The 17,309-nt window shown below is 41.8% G+C and overlaps 1 protein-coding gene across 2 annotated transcripts; it reads right to left on the bottom strand.

Annotated features, from left to right (window-relative positions):
* Positions 1–24: 24 nt before the first annotated feature.
* On the bottom strand, positions 25–16,768 carry bmerb1 (bMERB domain containing 1). Of its 2 annotated transcripts, XR_003694873.1 has the most exons (7): positions 16,464–16,768; positions 10,807–10,927; positions 6,027–6,100; positions 2,399–2,513; positions 1,535–1,617; positions 1,165–1,408; positions 25–849 (listed from the first exon to the last, which is right to left on the bottom strand). XR_003694873.1 is itself a non-coding variant. In XM_028605151.1 (6 exons), the coding sequence occupies exons 1-6, from the start codon at positions 16,555–16,557 to the stop codon at positions 1,290–1,292; spliced, it is 606 nt and encodes a 201-aa protein (XP_028460952.1). In that variant the 5' UTR covers positions 16,558–16,768; the 3' UTR covers positions 25–1,289. The 2 variants fall into 2 exon arrangements, 1 of the variants encoding a protein (XP_028460952.1); XM_028605151.1 differs by having other exon boundaries at positions 25–1,408.
* Positions 16,769–17,309: the final 541 nt, after the last annotated feature.

Genomic DNA, 17,309 nt, shown 5'->3' with positions numbered 1-17,309 from the left:
GTGTTCCTGAAAGATGCTCTTTATTTAAACATGTATGTACAGGTATAGTTTCAGATTATTTTCTGCATATTTGTTCAATATTCAACATAAGGACCTTTTTTTTAATAAATTCACTACTACTACAGAACGCCACATTGTCAGAATAAAGAAGGTAAAGTGACAGAGCAACACTTTTGCTTGACATGAGTCACTAATGTCCTAAAATACACTCAAAACGTACACAATCTATTCATTTCCTGGTGTTTTTATCATAAAAATGCAAGATTAAATTCAGAGGATGCAAGTTGTTTGTCAGCAATATCCGGAACTATGAATGATGTCCTACTACCACGGTCTATATTTCCCAGTAGCTGATGGCTGAGATGACGTTAGTGTGACCAGTGATGCGACTCGGGGACATGAGCGAGCATAGTGGACCATGTTACAAAAAAAAAATGCACCCCATTATGTTTGCATATATAGGGGTTAACCAAAAATAATAAAAGGGTTGTGAACCAGTGGAAACACTGCTACAAAAGTAGGTCATATATGTTTGCATTTATGTGAACATAGTTTTGACACCTAATACGACCAGACTTTTATTTTTTCCTCTGCCAAAGCTGAATCCAGTACAGCAGATATTACTGGATCACGGATTATAAATGAAACTGCTGTACGAGCCAATACATGGAGTCAGAATGGATGTGACTTAACTGGCAGCCATACGGTTTGTCTGAGCCGCGTGTGTTTGTGGGGGGGGTCTCCGGAAAGTGAAAGAGGTTCACTGGTTGATGTTAAAGGGTTAACATGGAAGAATAAATACCTGTTGTCAAACATGTCGGGATGATAGCTGATGTTTATTTTTCCTTCCTGTCAGACGGAGAACCCCAGCATTAATACTTCACTCTGTTGACATTGTGCTTGTAGTTCTGTAAGTGCTTCCACTGTTTATCGACCCTGATCATAGACCATATGGTCATCTTAAAGGAATGTTACGTGATGGTATGACCCATTCTAATCCAAATTGAAGACCTTTATCAGATTTGTCTTTACAATTCCCTTTACATCACACACACTGTGGACCACTTACAGAAGCCTATTGAGAGGTTACCCTCAAGCATTGATTAGGGATCAGCTTCCAAACTCCGGGCTCAAACTTTATCTCTATCGATTTCAATTACTAACCGGATTCCTGAACAGCTACCAGGTTCTCTGAGTCACAGGAAGTGATGCATGGCGTGTCAATGCGATGTGGGTGTGTTGTTTTCAACACGGGGGGGGGGGCAAGGTCGTAAAGAGGTCCGTGTCTGTTACATGACAGCGCACTGGGTGGCCCCGCAGCAATCCTTAATGATGGCCACTCCTGACTTGGTGATGGATGGTTTGTTGGGGGGCGGCTCTGGGATTTGTCTCTTGGGCTTTGGAGGATCTTGCCATTAAAAAGGAAAGAGAAGAGGTAAAGGAGATCATCACACAGTGGATGTGAAAGTCAACAACACCCCTGCCCCTCTCTCGCTTTGTGTTTGTGCATTTTCTTTTTTCTCCCCCCACTCACTTTGTGTGACTTTGAGCTTCTTCTCCAGAGGCATCAGCTTCAGTCTGAGGTACTCCGCCATCTCCTTGTCCTCCTCTCGCTCCCTGGGGGGTAAGGTACAGTCACATAGTCGGCTGTTTGAATACAATGCAATCACTACAACAGGGGTTTTGAGTCACTGAATGGCTTTATGTACAGTAAGCTACCTGAACTGCAGTTTGTGCCACTTTATGGGCCTTTTTGGCATGTCACAGTAGGAAAAGCACCGGTAAATAAATAAATAAATAAAATGAATGATGGCTGAATACCATTTAGCTGTTCAGGTTTCAGGGTCCTGGAATTGTTCATGCTGACTGACTGCCGTGACTCTTAAATAGAGCGGAGCCGCCTGTGTTTTTGGTAGCCATTTGGTAGGTATTCCCTTGGTCCTTTTTTATTTTATTTTTTTTACAACACAAGATGTAAAAGATGTATTATTTTTGTATAATAATATAGAATAATAGATTCATTTGATAGATACACTTTTAAAAATTACCTTTGAAGTTGCTCCGAAATACTTTGCTCATCCAGTGTTCTAAAACCAGCCTGTGATTTTACATTATTTAATATCACGTCTATCTGAAAGTTATCTCTGTCACACTCTGTGGGTTATTAGTGGGAGCGGAGGATGGAGTAGAAAAATCAGACGCAAACACACACAGCAGGCAGATGCTCACATTTAATCTAATGGGTCTCTTTCCTGCTGTTCCTCGACCATCCTATATCTATCAAGTGAAGAAACAAACAGCGGGTGCAGTTCAGCCCAACACTGTCTGAGTAAACAAGCAATCAGCCGTCTCCCGCGGATCCCGGATATTGACTGTGCCTGCGTGGGAGCGCTCTAACCTTAATCTCTCCACCTCGGCATCGTCGACCAGGAAATCCCTCTTCTGCACCAGTTTATGAATCTTCAGGATCAGCTCTTCTTCTCGCTGCCTGTGCTTCTTGTTTTTTTCTTTCTCTGGGGTGGGGGGGAGAGGAGGAAGAAAAATGAAAGTCATAAACAAAGAAATAAATGGATGACTAGAGGGAGAGGCAGACTGAACTTAAAACGTAGTATTCTCCTCGCATTAAATATAAAAGCAAGTTTTGCACGTTGCAACTTGACCTTACAGCAAAGTCAGCTGACACACCGAGTCCCATCACCAACCCAATTCTGCCCTCATGTATAATGTAGGGCGAGGCACTGATTCATTCATGCAAATGCTACAGAGATCTACAAACGCAACATCCTCTTTGCTTTGTCCTAACCTTCACACTCCAAAGCACAGAAAAAGACACACATCAACCGACACACACACACACACACACATGCACAAACAGTTGCAGCGGAAGGTTTTTCTGACACTGCTAGGTGAGGAAAAAGGGGTTGGAAAAATGATTGCAAACATCAGCTCTTTCTCCCATCCGGAAACAAAGTGGAGCAGTGCGGCTTCAGTGTGTATTCCCCCCGCGGGCAGAACAATCTGAGGGCCGCATGGCTACAACGGATAAATCCCAATGTCAGAGGAGCCGGAGAGGAGAGGCTACAGAGTCTCTTTGTCACGTGACTCTCATTGTGCTGGAGTGAAGTTGATGGGCTGCCAGAGGCCCCCCAGCAACTGTATACATGAGGCCCCAGGGGCTCATGGGAATGTCAACGAGGGGCAGTTTTTGTGTGACAGTGTGCAGTTTGTGTGACCGGTAATCCCAAATTGCATAGGGGGGTGGACACAATAATAGGATCGCTTTCATTATTACAATCCAATCAAAGCTGCAGCCACCTTTTGAGGACAGCGAAGTCACGTCTTCTGGATTTTTTTTCTTCTGGGAATTTTTTTTTTCTTACCAGCCTGGAGGAAGTTTTCATTCAACAATTACACACAAACAAATGGTGGAAATTTTATGGGCAGATTCCATTAATTTTTTTTATAATATATTTAAATTGGACTACTTGTCCAAGACAAACATTAATTAACTAAAAAAATCAGTATTTCTCTAACAGGATTTTATTTCTGGCATTATGGAGAAAATGTGATTGAACAGTAAAAAAGTTTTTTCTCTGCTGATGAGGAAGTGTGATATGGTCGAAAGCTCCTGAACAAGCATGTAAGTGGACCTTAAAGCTAGATAATGTACATTTTGAAATAAAGAAATAACACATTCTTCCTCCTACAAATTAAAAGTTGAATAAGTAATAAACGCACCCTTGCTTAACTCGACACTCGCAGGTTTCGCTTCTACAGCCTCCCTTGGTCTGGTATGACCAGTAGCTTATGGTGGCTAATGCTAGTTCATGTTAGCAAACTTAAAGGGGCGCTATGCAGTTTTGGCCGGTTCTTTGCTTTTTTTTTTCTCGCTTTTTGCTGGCAGGTTTCTCTATAGCGCTCCCCCTACAGCTTCTGAATAGATATTTGGCAACACTGTGTAAAAACTCGCTCGGTCAGTCTGCCGTGTCCTCTTTCTCTGTTCCTCCGACAATGCTTTCCTAGCTTTCGGCTTCTTTTTAGCTGGCTCAGCCGTGACGATAGTGTGAAAAACTCCATCGCTACCTTGTTATCTGGTTCCTGGATGGGGGTGTGTATGTGTGCAGTGCTGTGAAGCAGTTCGTTACATCGCGAGACCTGATATCACGCGATACTTCCTGACGCTGAGGCCGGGGGCTCGCCAGCCAGAAGTTGCAAGGGTGGTTTTTCCGCTCACAGGCGTTAGGGGGAAGCGAGACGACCACCATTCAACCCGAAAAAAGTCATATGACCATTCCAATGACTCTGAAGCTGTTCAGTTAAGGTACATTAAGCTAAAAAACTGCATAGTTCCCCTTTAAAGGTGCCCTGTGGAGTTTTCTTGTTATATTTAGATTCTTTTTTTCCCCCAGTTATATACTGTTAAACTACATATTTGCATTTGACATCCCTTAATAACCACTTGTTGCCACAGTTACCGCTGTTCAGGAAAGGTTACATAGGATGGCTTTAAATTGGATCCATGACCTCAGTATTTTTTTAATCCTGACTTCAGCCCTGAATCAAATCAAAACATCACAAATATTCACACAAACATAAGCTTCACAAGATTTGGATTTTGTTACATTATCAGGTGTTTCTGTTATTTTCGTCATCACTCTGTACAGTGCAGGGCTACACTAGCCTGACAAGCCAGACCCACATCAAGATGTTGGGTCTGGGAGCTCACCATTGGCAGGGCTCAATCCGAGGGGCGGGATAAACGGTTCCCTCTGCACTCATAGCCAACCAGAGCAACGCTAGTTGATAGATTAAATTTTCTCAAAGAAAAGCTTAACTCCAAGTCTTCCAGAGTCGTGGCCATCGTCTTTGTTTCCAAGTAGCAGGGAATTCATGCGGAACTGTCGCAACTCTGCCGTCCTTATGTTAAGCCCCGCCCACCGACTCTATACATGATGTGATTGGCCTGACCAGAATTTGGTTTTTCCAGCTCGCAAGTCAAGGGAGAGTTGCTAGACTGACACTGGCTGCAAATTACATTTGCTGCCCTTAGGGTGCGTCTAGATTTCTAGGCTAGGGCTACATTGCAATTGGTTTAAAAAAACGCACTGTGATTGACAGGTCAGTGGTGCTGATAAACATCCATGTTTGTCCTGTGTCACACCGGGACTGACTGTGGAACTAAACCAATATTTGATTCTGTCCTCTGCGCCACAAACACACCACTTTTACATCCAGTAAAATAAGTGTTTACTGAAATTCATTCTGGACGCCTTCCCTCAGCTCATATCATATTGCCTTCACAGTGATGATGCATGTGTGTGTGTTTATGTGTGTGTGTGTGTGTGTATGATTATCTCTCCCTCATAACTCCACCTTGTCCCTGAGACTTACGATCACTCCTGTGTAGTTTAGCGTAACGACTCTTTCTATAAATCACCATGACGCTTGCTGATGTTGTGGGACTCTGGCGAGCTGCAAACAGAAGCACTTTCTGCCAAAAACTCTATTTTTGGCCGAGTCCAAACAGGGAGCGTGGACAGTTTTGCACACAGAGGATCAATTTTGAGAGGTTTATTTCCTGATATGCTTACAGATGGTTTTTTTCAGCAGACAGGAGGTAAATGTGTGTGTGTGTGTGTGTGTGTGTGTGTGTGTGTGTGTGTGTGTGTGTGTGTGTGTGTGTGTGTGTGTGTGTGTGTGTGTGTGTGTGTGTGGGCTTGTTAAACTATATTCGTGGGGTCCAAAAACCAGGAGTCCAGTATACTTGTGGGATCCCGACAGCTTTGTGGGGCCAAAATGCTGGACCCCACAAGTTTAAAGGGCTGTTTGAGGGTTAAGACTTGGTTGTAGGATTAGGGATAGAATTGGGTTATGGTTAGGGTAGGGGTTAAGGTTAGGCATTTAGTTGTGATGGTTAAGGTTAGGGTAAGGGGCTAGGGAATGTATTATCAATGACGGGTCCCCACAAAGAGTGCAACAAACCTGTATGTGTGTGTGTGTCTGTGTGTGTGTGTGTTTGTTTGTACCTGGTACTGTGACAATCTGTCTCAGCTCCTGCTTTAAACTCATGATGTCTTTGCAGAGCTGAATGTCATCCATCCTAGAAGAAAAATGTGAAAGAAAACAGTTGGCCTCCATCAGATTAAAGAACAACAGATGTTATTATCTGCGTCCACTTTGGATGTATTTATCTGATTGGAATGATGTAAGGCAGAGTCGTATTGTATAGTGAACTCTGGAGGGAAAGCAGACGCAGCTGAAAAATCTGTTGGGAAGAACCAAGGTGCCAAATGTTATGTCATTTTGATCAAGTGAAACATTTCTGTCCATTTCCAAAAGCACAGAAATTCATTTTTTAAACATGAATATGACCATAATTATATATAAAACAGAGTAAATGAAAACATCCCAACTAGGGCTGGGGAAAAAAAGATTTTATTTGTTATGAATGAACCCTATAATTCCCACAAACCGTGTTAAACTGTGGTTTTGTGGTCAATTAACATATCAGTAGCTCAACGTTGGTCGTACCCCCTCTTTTCTTGTTGTTATGGCGATCCAAGCAACGTGCACATCAGAGTTTCTTTGTGTCCCGTTCTCCTTGATGGAGAAAGAGGCTTCTCCGTTTTCACCTGTGTTATTGATTTGAGGATGTTGTACAACGTAAGGTGATTTCACTCTTACTTGGATTCTATTTCCTTTCATTTATTTGTTTTTTTGACAGGGGCAGTGCACATTAATCAACAGCAAAGTAACTGTAAATGAGCCAGAGTTAGCTCAGCATGCTAACGGATTCTATTCTGTATTATGTTCGACACCTTCAGATTTCTAAGAAACTTGCATTTTCTAACAGAAATTTTCTAAATCCTATATATGTGTAATTATTTGTCATAAATCTTAAATGCTAATTTTCACTTCAAACGTCATCTTTTTTTTTATATACGGTAATTCAGCTTATTCTGAAAAAGAAAATGTGCAAAACATCCTAGTTTGAAACAAATAGATTAATAGCTACGAGACTTTGAGAGGCAGATAAAATAGAAGCAGGACTGAAAGCGTTCCTATAAATGAAGATATTCAATTAACATATCAATATCTCGATATCAATCACAGAAAAAACATCAAATCCTCCCGTCTGCCACCCCTAAAGGGAGTGTTTGTCATGTTTGCTCAATAAAACACTGAAACAAGTACTCAACTATTCCAATGATTGAATAATTGATTAGTCGACAAATCATTTTGAGCTCTAATGCCTGGTGCTGTACTGTGTGACATCCTCTCATGTACTTGTCATTAAGGCATCCCGGCCTCAGGCCCCGATGTGCCACACATCAGTAGGGTGTGTGCAGAATCTGCAGATGGAAAACATGCGACATAAATCAATCCACGCTGCACTCTGAGCCCCCTGCAGCCCTGACGTCTCACCCTCTGGGCCTCCACATTCTCCCCTCTTCTACACTGAATTCCCCTCTCTCTCTCTCTCTCTCTTCTCCCTCTCTCTCTCTCTCTCTCTGTGGAGCAGTGACAGCTACCACCGATTTAATTAACAGTCTGTGATAGATCAGGCCGATGACTCATCCACAGCCTCCTCTTCCTCCTCCTCCTCCCTCTGCATTTCCCGTGACCCCTCCCTTCAGCTTCTTTCTCCTCTCTTTCTGTTTATCTGTTTTTCTCTTTCTGCCTTGTGCTTCACTCTCTCAATGCTATTTGTGGATTCCTGCAGCTTCTGCACTCTGACACTCCATCTGCTACTTTGTATGCGTATGCGTGTGCGTGTGCGTGTGCGTGTGCGCGTGCACGTGTCTGTTTAAGAGCCGTCTTGAGTCACACAGAGCCGACAACAGAGACGTAAAAATAAGCAGCGTGGCGGCCTAATGAAGCATTTTAAGTGGGCGTGTGAATCAACATTATCAGCTGGGTGAGCTCTCTAAGATGTGTATCGGCTTCATCCGACACGTCAACCATCACCCCGCCGCAGATGTTAGGGGTGTAATGACCCACAAAATACACCGTCCTGTTGGATATGATACAGTGCTGCTGAGACAGTGGCTTGTACTTCCACTGTCAGTTCAGTTTTATAATGTCAATGTCAATTTATTTATATAGCACGTTTAAAAACAACTGGGTTGACCAAAGTTTTATAAAGGTGCAAAAGGCAGTTTGACCCTCCATAATAATGTAATGCAGGTTTTTTTCCTTGTTCATTAAAAGAGGGTTTTGAAAAGTAAAAAAGTAAATATAAAAACAACAGGATATGGTGACAAAACAAGCAGTCTTTTCTGCTCGACAACAAAAATGGCAGTTTTTTTTTTAAGCTATATCGTTTGATTCATCACATATAGTAGGAGTGTGAAATCCTCCATCACAGAATAGCTGCAGAAATGAATGACCCTGCAAATTGGAAAAACTGAAAATACAACGTTATTTCATGTTATCAATGCCCAAATCATGCTGCTCATTAATTTGCAACATTGTTTGTAATGTTCTGATACAACCAAAGACATTTAAGGGATATTACATGTATAGAATGTGGTAAAATTTCTGGTGGTTGATGTCGTCTCACCGTCGTATCGTCGAACCCTACGTGTAGGCTACTGTGAGTCTGTATTAGAGCTGCAACAATTAGTGGAATAACCTGATCGACATAAATATAATTATAATTGATTAATTATTTAAGCAAAAATGCCAAATTTGTGATGGTTTCAGCTTCGTAAATGTCAGAATTTGCTGCTATTATTTGTCTTACGCTGAAGCACACTGAATATTTAAGGATTTTGGACTGTATTTGATAGTGAATTCTGCAGCCTGTATTACAATATCTAACAGGACGAATGACAGGACGTTGAAATTCTCCTTCAATTCCTATTTGCTCACTCGCTGTATGCAAACTGGATATTCATTTATTCATCCGCACAGTTGGCATGAATGAACACTGGAAATACATGGAGACTATTATGCTACTGAACAATAACGTCAGCTCACGTTTTTTTGACACTACGATGGAACTAAACCCAACACTTTATAAGTCACAGTGATAACGACCACTTTGACACAATGTTCTAACATTCAGCAATTTTAGTTGCTTACGTTTCAATTTGGGTTCTAATCTGCGCCCTGGAATTACCAACTTCCTCTCTGTGGAGTCGAGCACAACCACCTCTGATTGGCCAACACTACGTTTCTGTTAACTCTTTCCTTGACGGGGTTACAGGTCATAGCATTGGCGACAGACACACGGGATATTAAACCTGTTTCAAGCCCTTTGAACCTGTAATTGGTTGTCCTCTGTCACTAACAGACAAGTTCGCAAACTCTCACTTGAAGCACTAAAATTGCTTTAAAAAAAAAAAAAGTTTAGTTTTTTATTATCATCTTAGGGGGGCTGAGATGAGCCCCCCTAAAAAGGGTCTAAAATGGTCCATGTAATGCTTATATCAGTTCAATTTTCTAAGCACAAATGGACATTTGGAAAAACAGAAAAATGGGTTCAAATATCCACAAATTAACTCAACAAATTAAAAGAATCGATCTTTAATCCGTTTTTTTTTCCAATTTTCAGTTTTTATTCAGAGGATCAGAAATTTAGAAAATTACAAAATTGCGTCTGGGCTCCAATTATTCAATACTGCAATGGTATTCTTTCCCTAGTACCACCTAGCTAGTTACCAACGATTGATTGGCTGTTATCGTGGGTGTGTCTGGATGTGTTTAGGCGGTCATTCAAGAAGACTCGGGGCAGTCATGTCGACACTGGATAATTACAAAAGCACCAAACTTACTTACTTTAAATATAGACACTATGCGATCTTGATTCAAGTCTGTGCTGGATATTGACCAGCGTTTCACCTCTCGGTGAATGCTGAATGTTTTTGGATATTCGACTTCCAACACGTCATCCATTCTCATTCTGTGTTTAGGTCTGGCTGCTGTGCTCGAGTGGGGGGGCGGGGTGTAACTATAGGTGGTACGAGGGAGAGAATATCATTGTGGTATTGAATAATTGGAGCCCAGATGCAATTTTGTAATTTTCAAAATTTCTGATCCTATGAATAAAAACAGAAAATTGGAAAAACAGTTTAAAGATCCAATTTTTTTATTTTTTCAAGGCGGAAAAAAGGGGAAAATTTGATATTTGAACCTATTTTTCTGTTTTTCCACATGTCCGTTTGTGCTTAGAAAATTGAACTGATAAGCGTTACACGGACCTAAAATCACCAATGTTGTGAAAGGGTTTTTACCTATTTTAGTTCGTTGCAGCCCTAGTTTTTATTGAACAAGACAATGAGACACTAGTTTGTTACTTTACAAAATGTACTGCTACAGTATTAAACTCTATTTTTGTATGATCTATTTATATCATCCATGTTGTCATGCTCCACAACAAGCACAGTCAAAACATTCACATGATCAACGCAGCGAGGCTTTAGACAGAGAAGGAAAAAAAATACAGTAGGCCTAAATCATCCCAAAAACTGAGAACCATAATCCTTGAAGCTGATGTTGATGATGAGCCAATGAGTTCATCATGGTGACTCATTCAGCTGCCATATTGGCATGTCCAGGCCTCTGCATAATCAATGAACAAATGGACCGCCTCTCTCTGTCTTCAGCAGTCTTGGAACAGCCAACTTTATATCCCGAAGGAGAAGAAGAACTTGAATGTCTTTGCAGTGTGTCAACACAGAAACCTCATTATCCACTCAAGGAAAGCCGTAGGAGTTGTTATGACACTGTATCGATTCGATCTTTGTCAGGCTCTATTACGTCTGGTGTTAAAACACAGAAATTGACCGTTCAGCAACTCACATGAAACGCAGCTCCGACTCCCGGCGTACCAGGACCTCTCGCAGGCGCTGAATACGAGCCATCTCCACCTCGATCTCCTCTGGAGCCATGGTGCTCTCTGCCATGGACACATCTGAGTGACCTGGGAGGAAAGCAGGGATGAGTCAAAATGGATAAAGAGGAATAAAAAAAGAGAGGAGGGAAACAGGAGACAGGGGGAGGGCAGGAGGAAGAAACCTCTACTACCTTAGTAGTGAACAGTGTTAGAAGCAGTATTCAGATCTTTCACTTAAGTAAAAGTACTCGGGGGGGGACTGAGTACCCAGGGCCCTCATGTGAGGAGGGCCCATAAAGATGGTAGAATGAATAGCTGTGGCTGCGGGGAGGGGCCCATAGAAAATGCCTTTCTACAGGGCCCAGAATTTTGTGCTACGCCCCTGAAAGTACTAATACCACGCTGTAAAAAGTAAAAGTCCTGCATGGAGAATGTTACTTAAGTTAAACTATGTAAGTATCATCTGGAAAATGTACTTAGTAGTAGTAGTAAAGTAAAAGTACTCAATGCAGAAAAATCCTCACATTTTAGAAATTGGAAACTGTTCTGTCAGTCAACTGTCTAATGGTCTAATCATTTCAGCATGACTTGTAGGCCGTTATATTGTTGGCTAGTTTAATTTATAATAAAACATCGGATTTTATAAACTACATGTGTTTTGTATGCAACAATCTTAATGTGTAAAGTAACTAGTAACTAAAGCCGTCAGATGAATGTAGTGGAGTAGAAAGTACAATATTTCTCTCTGAAATGTAACGGAGTAGAAGTAGAAAGTGGCACGAAAGGAAAAGACTCAAGTAAAGTACAAGTACTTCAAGTTTGTTCTTAAGTACAGTACTTGAGTAAATGTACTTAGATATATTCCACCACTGGTACTGGGATTGTTTTTCTCCAACGGGACAGCTCTGCTCTAGACATGTCTGTTAGGCACTTCTCTTCACTTAGGACACTGCTTTAGAGTTTAAAAGCAGGAGGAAAAAAAACGGCCTACACGTGACTGAATCACAGATGTAAATCGTAAATGTATTTTTCATTGATTTCATGTAACAAATGCATCCACACGTTTCTCATTTCTGTCTTTTTAATCCTTGTAAACTTTCTCCCAGGGTCAGCGTTCTGGCAGACCCTATTTCTCACCTCATCTCCCTGTGGCGTGTCATCTCACATCAGCCAAAAACATGATATGTAGAGAGTAGAGATGGCCCGATTCCATTTTTTGCTTCCCGATACCGATTCCGATACCGATACCTGAACTTGCGTATCGACCGATACCGAGTACCGATCCGATACCAGTGTGTCATATATTTTATTATGCTTTAACAGCTGTATACTACTATCCCTGTATGGATGTGATATGATTTTTATCTTTGTTGTCGGTCTGGCTCAGGTTAAATTCTTTGTAAAACATGAACAAACACAAACAATGAACGCCGTAGAACTTTCTTTTATTATCCAGTTTGACAGTCAGTTATAACGGAAAAAGAACATAAATAAACTACTTCAACATAGATTTTATTTAGGGCTTTATTACGTGGTATCGGATCGGTGCATAAACTCCAGTACTTCCCGATACCGATACCAGCGTTTTAGGCAGTATCGGAGCCGATACTGATACTGGTATCGGTATCAGAACATCTCTAGCAGAGAGCAAGCAGCATGTTTAATTGAGAGAGGTGAATCACGAGTGTTAAAGTCACAGCGGTGCCTCGGGCACAAATGACTGCTTTCCATTAAAAGGCTTCAATCACTGATGATGTGAATGTGTGACATGAAGAAAAGCAGGATTCCAGCATGTAATTCAGGCACTTGGAGATCCTTTTTTTTTTTTTTTTTTTTTTTTTTTTTAGCAGAAGGTTGTTGAGGAAGAGAAACGGATACCTTCATTGATCAATGAGCAGCTGTGGCTTCTTGCTGATTGGGTTATTTCTCCCTGAACTGGACCACTGACCTCACATTCTCCATATCTGCCAATGACAAACACTTACTACACTGACCAAACACTTACTGCACTGATCAATGCACTGACCACTGCAAATGCTGCCGCTCCTGCAACAAACTGACCCTACCAGCAGCTTACAAACATACAAGCAACAGTGTGCATCTTGATTTGCAGATACAAATATATTCCATACAGAGTTGATTGCTTATTAGTGTGTTGTCCTGGTTTCCTCCTCTCTTGTTGCATGGCATCAAGCTCTCTCCCTGCCAGTATTCCCATCCACCTCCACTGCAAATCATTAAAGGAGCACTCCGTCAATGTTACACATGAAGATCAGTTGACTCATCATGAGGAGTACTACTCAGCCTTTAAAACCGGTGTAAAATATCTTCGGTGGCTCTGGAAGGAGCTTTGTTTGATAAAATACTATATATATATATATATATATATATATATATATATAATTTAGGGTTATCCCAGTTTCGTCTTCACACTTCAAAATTGTAACAGAAAACCTGTGTTTCAAACTTGGGAGCGTGGAGTTTGAGAGACATGGACGTTAACCAGGCAGGGAGGGTTTGAGCTCTTCTGCTTCCATTTTGACCTTTTCAAAAATAGAAATCTGTCTCTCAGAAGGCCCCCCATTATGGAGTTGTAACACCCAATCACTGGGGTACCCAGTAAGTATTATGCAATACTACAATACAATGATATACCACCACTCACGCATCAAACTTCACTCTGTATCTCTGCAGGCCTGAATCTCAACAGTTATCTTCCACTTTTGTGCAGAACATGAATATTACACAGAGCCAGCAAATGCGCTACAGTGAGATTAGATGCCACACATGATACCTGCTCTCAGGGTTCTGTAAAAACGTTAATCAAATGGCATCCAGATAATCTCATCGGTAATCTCAGTTTATGTGCAGGGGTGGCGAGTGGCTCTGCCCTCTCCTGCCTCTCTGGATATTAGCTACGCGCTGTCCTTACAGTGATCTTTACTTTATTTCCATTATTGATTGATATGCTGATTTATTTCTTGCTTAATTGATTAAATGTTTGTTCCTAAATATGTCAGAAAATTAATAGTGAAAAATGTCCATTACAGTTTCCCAGAGTCCAGGGTGATGTCTTTGAGTAATTTAGTTTAAAATCACAATGCTCCGAGAACCAGCAAAGATTTTTATTTGAGAGAACCAGAGATTTTTTTTGGTGCCATTTTTGCTTATTTTATTATAAAATATCCATATGGATGTTAATCCTCCCGTCCATACTTGCAATGAAGCAATCCCCTCCTAACACGACTACACTGTAAGAGGATAGGTCCTTATACACCTAAACATAAAGAAACTATTTTCATCTTTAATCCAGAGGTGTAAATGTGACGCATGACATTTATCCACAGTGTAACATTAGAGGAGTGGATCAGCTCCTCGTCCTCCTGCAGCAACATAAACTGCAGTCTGCGTTTGTGGTACTTTTCACGGATGCCTGCTGGAGACCGAGCTGACTCACCACAGCAGACAGAAGTGTGCACAGGAGGGCCCGGTTTGTTTGTGCCTCACTGGTGTCGAATCATCGGCTGACGTGTCTGCTGACGAAGAGACGCTGACGCCAAAATCGAACTTTACATCATGAAACTGCGACAGGATACGAAACACAGCAGGAGCTAAAGTGTTTCTTTCTTTATCTCTCCCTTTTTTTCTCTGTGACTTGTTTTTCTTTGTACACTCCAGCCACGTGCTTATACAGAACCACCAATAGGACCAAGCTGCATTAAGTAATGGTGGCAAAGTGCCAGCTCAGTGATGTCTTTACAGCTCCCTCTCCTCTGAGCGAGCCGCTCACACACACACACACACACACACACACACACACACACACACACACACACACACACACACACACACACACACACACACACACAAACACACACACACGGCATTGAAGACATTACAAGGAGCGAACAGCTTCGATACGTCCTAATTAAAAGCAGCTTGTCCACCAGAGACAGGTGGGCTTAACTCTAAAGTCACCCAGGCCAGGCCGACACATAAGCATAACCTGCTCCTCACATCAGCTGCAGATGTGAAACAGTGTCCTCACACATTAATGAATCAGTTTGAATTGTCCCTGTGTCATTAAAACAAACTGGATCAACCGGATTAGGATGTAATGAGGAATAAACAGCCTGGAGAGCCTGGATCGTGCGCGGTGCAGCGGCCCCGTGGGGCCCGACAACAGGGAAATGTCAGCATCTGTATGACATCCAATATGCAGACGCCCCTGACACATCCCACATCCTGCAGTCAGGATCCAGCCTATACACTGCTACTGCTGCAACACAGGCACTATTTAAAAGAGGAGGGGGTTTGCCCTGCATTACTTTTGTCTGTGACAGTGTGTGTGTTAGTGTGTGTGTGTGGTAGAGAGAGAGAGAAAGCAATGGCTGGATCCATGTCTAAAAATATCCACTGCATTTCTTTTTCTTCTTCTCCGACTTAATCCGGAAGTTTCTTTACCGCCTGCTCTCTGTGATTGTTGTGAGTTGTTGTCAGTGGAGCCGACCAGGACCCATCTTAAAGGACGCTACCGCTTTGCTGCTTCTGTCAACACATGCGTCATTCATCCCGCCGTCATCACGTGGGATTTGAGAACAGGACAAAATAATAGAAACATCTAACACATCTAAAACGGCTCTGCAGCTGATGATGTTTATTTTTTATTTTATTTTTGTGTTCCTTCCATCTTTAGGGTCACTTTTGAGGCTGTAGGCTAGTTTGTGGTATTGTTTAGAGCGGAAGTCAGTTGACACAAAAATAATTGCCAATAATTGTCACGCATCAAGCAAAATGCAAAACATTCTCTGACTCCAGCTTCTCCAAAGTGACAATTTGCTGCTTTTAGTAGATTGGATTGAATATCGTTAGGTTTTGGACAGTGGGTTGAAAAGAAAACAAGCAATGAATCAATCAATTAATTAACTGAGAAAATAATCGTTAACTGCAGTCCTAATTAGGACAAATAAAATAAATGCAGGACAAAATAATAGGAACATTATTAACACTAATTATAATGTTCATTTTTAGCTGAAACTGAGTTAGAGAGGCTTTATAGACATTTCGTAGGCTGTAGTCTGTGGCGATGTTGTTATTATTGTGCAGAAACTCAATTTTGTGCTTACCCCCTGTACAATTGAAAGTAATCACTAAAAGTGAGGAATATATTTGATGGATTTTGGAAAAACTTGTAGAGCCTATTGATCAGAGCAGAGGACCAGGGTATCGGCTTCTAGCTGCTTGTGCTCTCTCTCTTCATGCTTTCTGCATCAGCCTGGACTGAATCAAATGACCACAAGTTTCAAAATGTGCTGGGCTTACTGTATTTGGCCTACTCATTGGCCCAAATTCATTCACACACCACGCAATAATATACCCATAGTGAGCATGTAAGGGAATTAATAGGCCCTCTAGCACCGATCCTAAACCTTTATGAGTCACTAGTAACCCTTTCAACGCCATCACTGCTCACTGGGGTTTCACACACACACACACACACACACACACACACACACACACACACACAGAGTGGCACATTCTGTTGAGGAAACGGAGATGCTAAACTGCTTTTCCGGCCCACCAGGCGGTAAAACAACATCATATTTTACTTCGAGACGCTCACCTTTGTCCGTTGTCCACGCCGTTTCCGACACGGCGCCGTAGCTCCTGAGCGCGCGTTCGGTGTCCGAAATAGATTTCTTCATCTTCAGTTCCATGTCGGTGGAGTGCCCGCGCGCCGAAACCAGGATATAAACGAGTCTTTGGCTCCTCTGTGTGCGTCCCTCCAAATGTATTTAGTAATCGGTAGGCTAATGTAACTCCGCTTCACCCGGTGAAAAGGCTCCAGCGACCCGAGACGATGAGCATCTTCATTCAAGCTTTGAAGTCGACGTGTGGATGGAGAAAAAGATGCAGGGAGCATGCGCAGTGCGGTGCAGGGATGTGATGTGAAGACTTGGGAGACACCCACTGACACCGAGATGACGGTAAAAATAAAACAATAGACACATAGTTGCACTGGAGTTTTTTTTATTTATTTTTTTATTATCAGCCTGTTCAAGCATTTGTTTTTAGTATGCCACAGCTCTGCCTGGATATATTTCAGGTATTTATTATTAGTTTCAAACACTTGCAGGTGGTAATAGCTCTTTAAGCATTTTGTCTCTGAAGTGTAAAGGCCTACTTCTGGTCGTTATTTGGCAGGCTGAAATAACTGCCAAAGGATAAGTGGCAGATGTTTCCACATGGTGGTCTGGTTGCATATATGTCACAATTCGACAAATTGAATCTGTTTTAGCAGTGTGTCGCACATTTAGAAACAATTTTAATAATAGCGGCGTAAAGCTTTATTTGGGAAGTCTTCGAAGCAAGAAACATAAAACAAAGAGTGGAAAGGCAGGCTGTAGAAAAAGGGCACGCACCAGCAGGCAGGCCTTTCAAAGTCTGTGTTGTGCTTAATACCGTATAT

Source organism: Perca flavescens, chromosome 2, assembly GCF_004354835.1.
Source record: "Perca flavescens isolate YP-PL-M2 chromosome 2, PFLA_1.0, whole genome shotgun sequence".
Taxonomy (NCBI): domain Eukaryota; kingdom Metazoa; phylum Chordata; class Actinopteri; order Perciformes; family Percidae; genus Perca; species Perca flavescens.
Note: the sequence above shows the minus strand (reverse complement) of the source record. Positions and strands in the feature narration are given on the sequence as shown.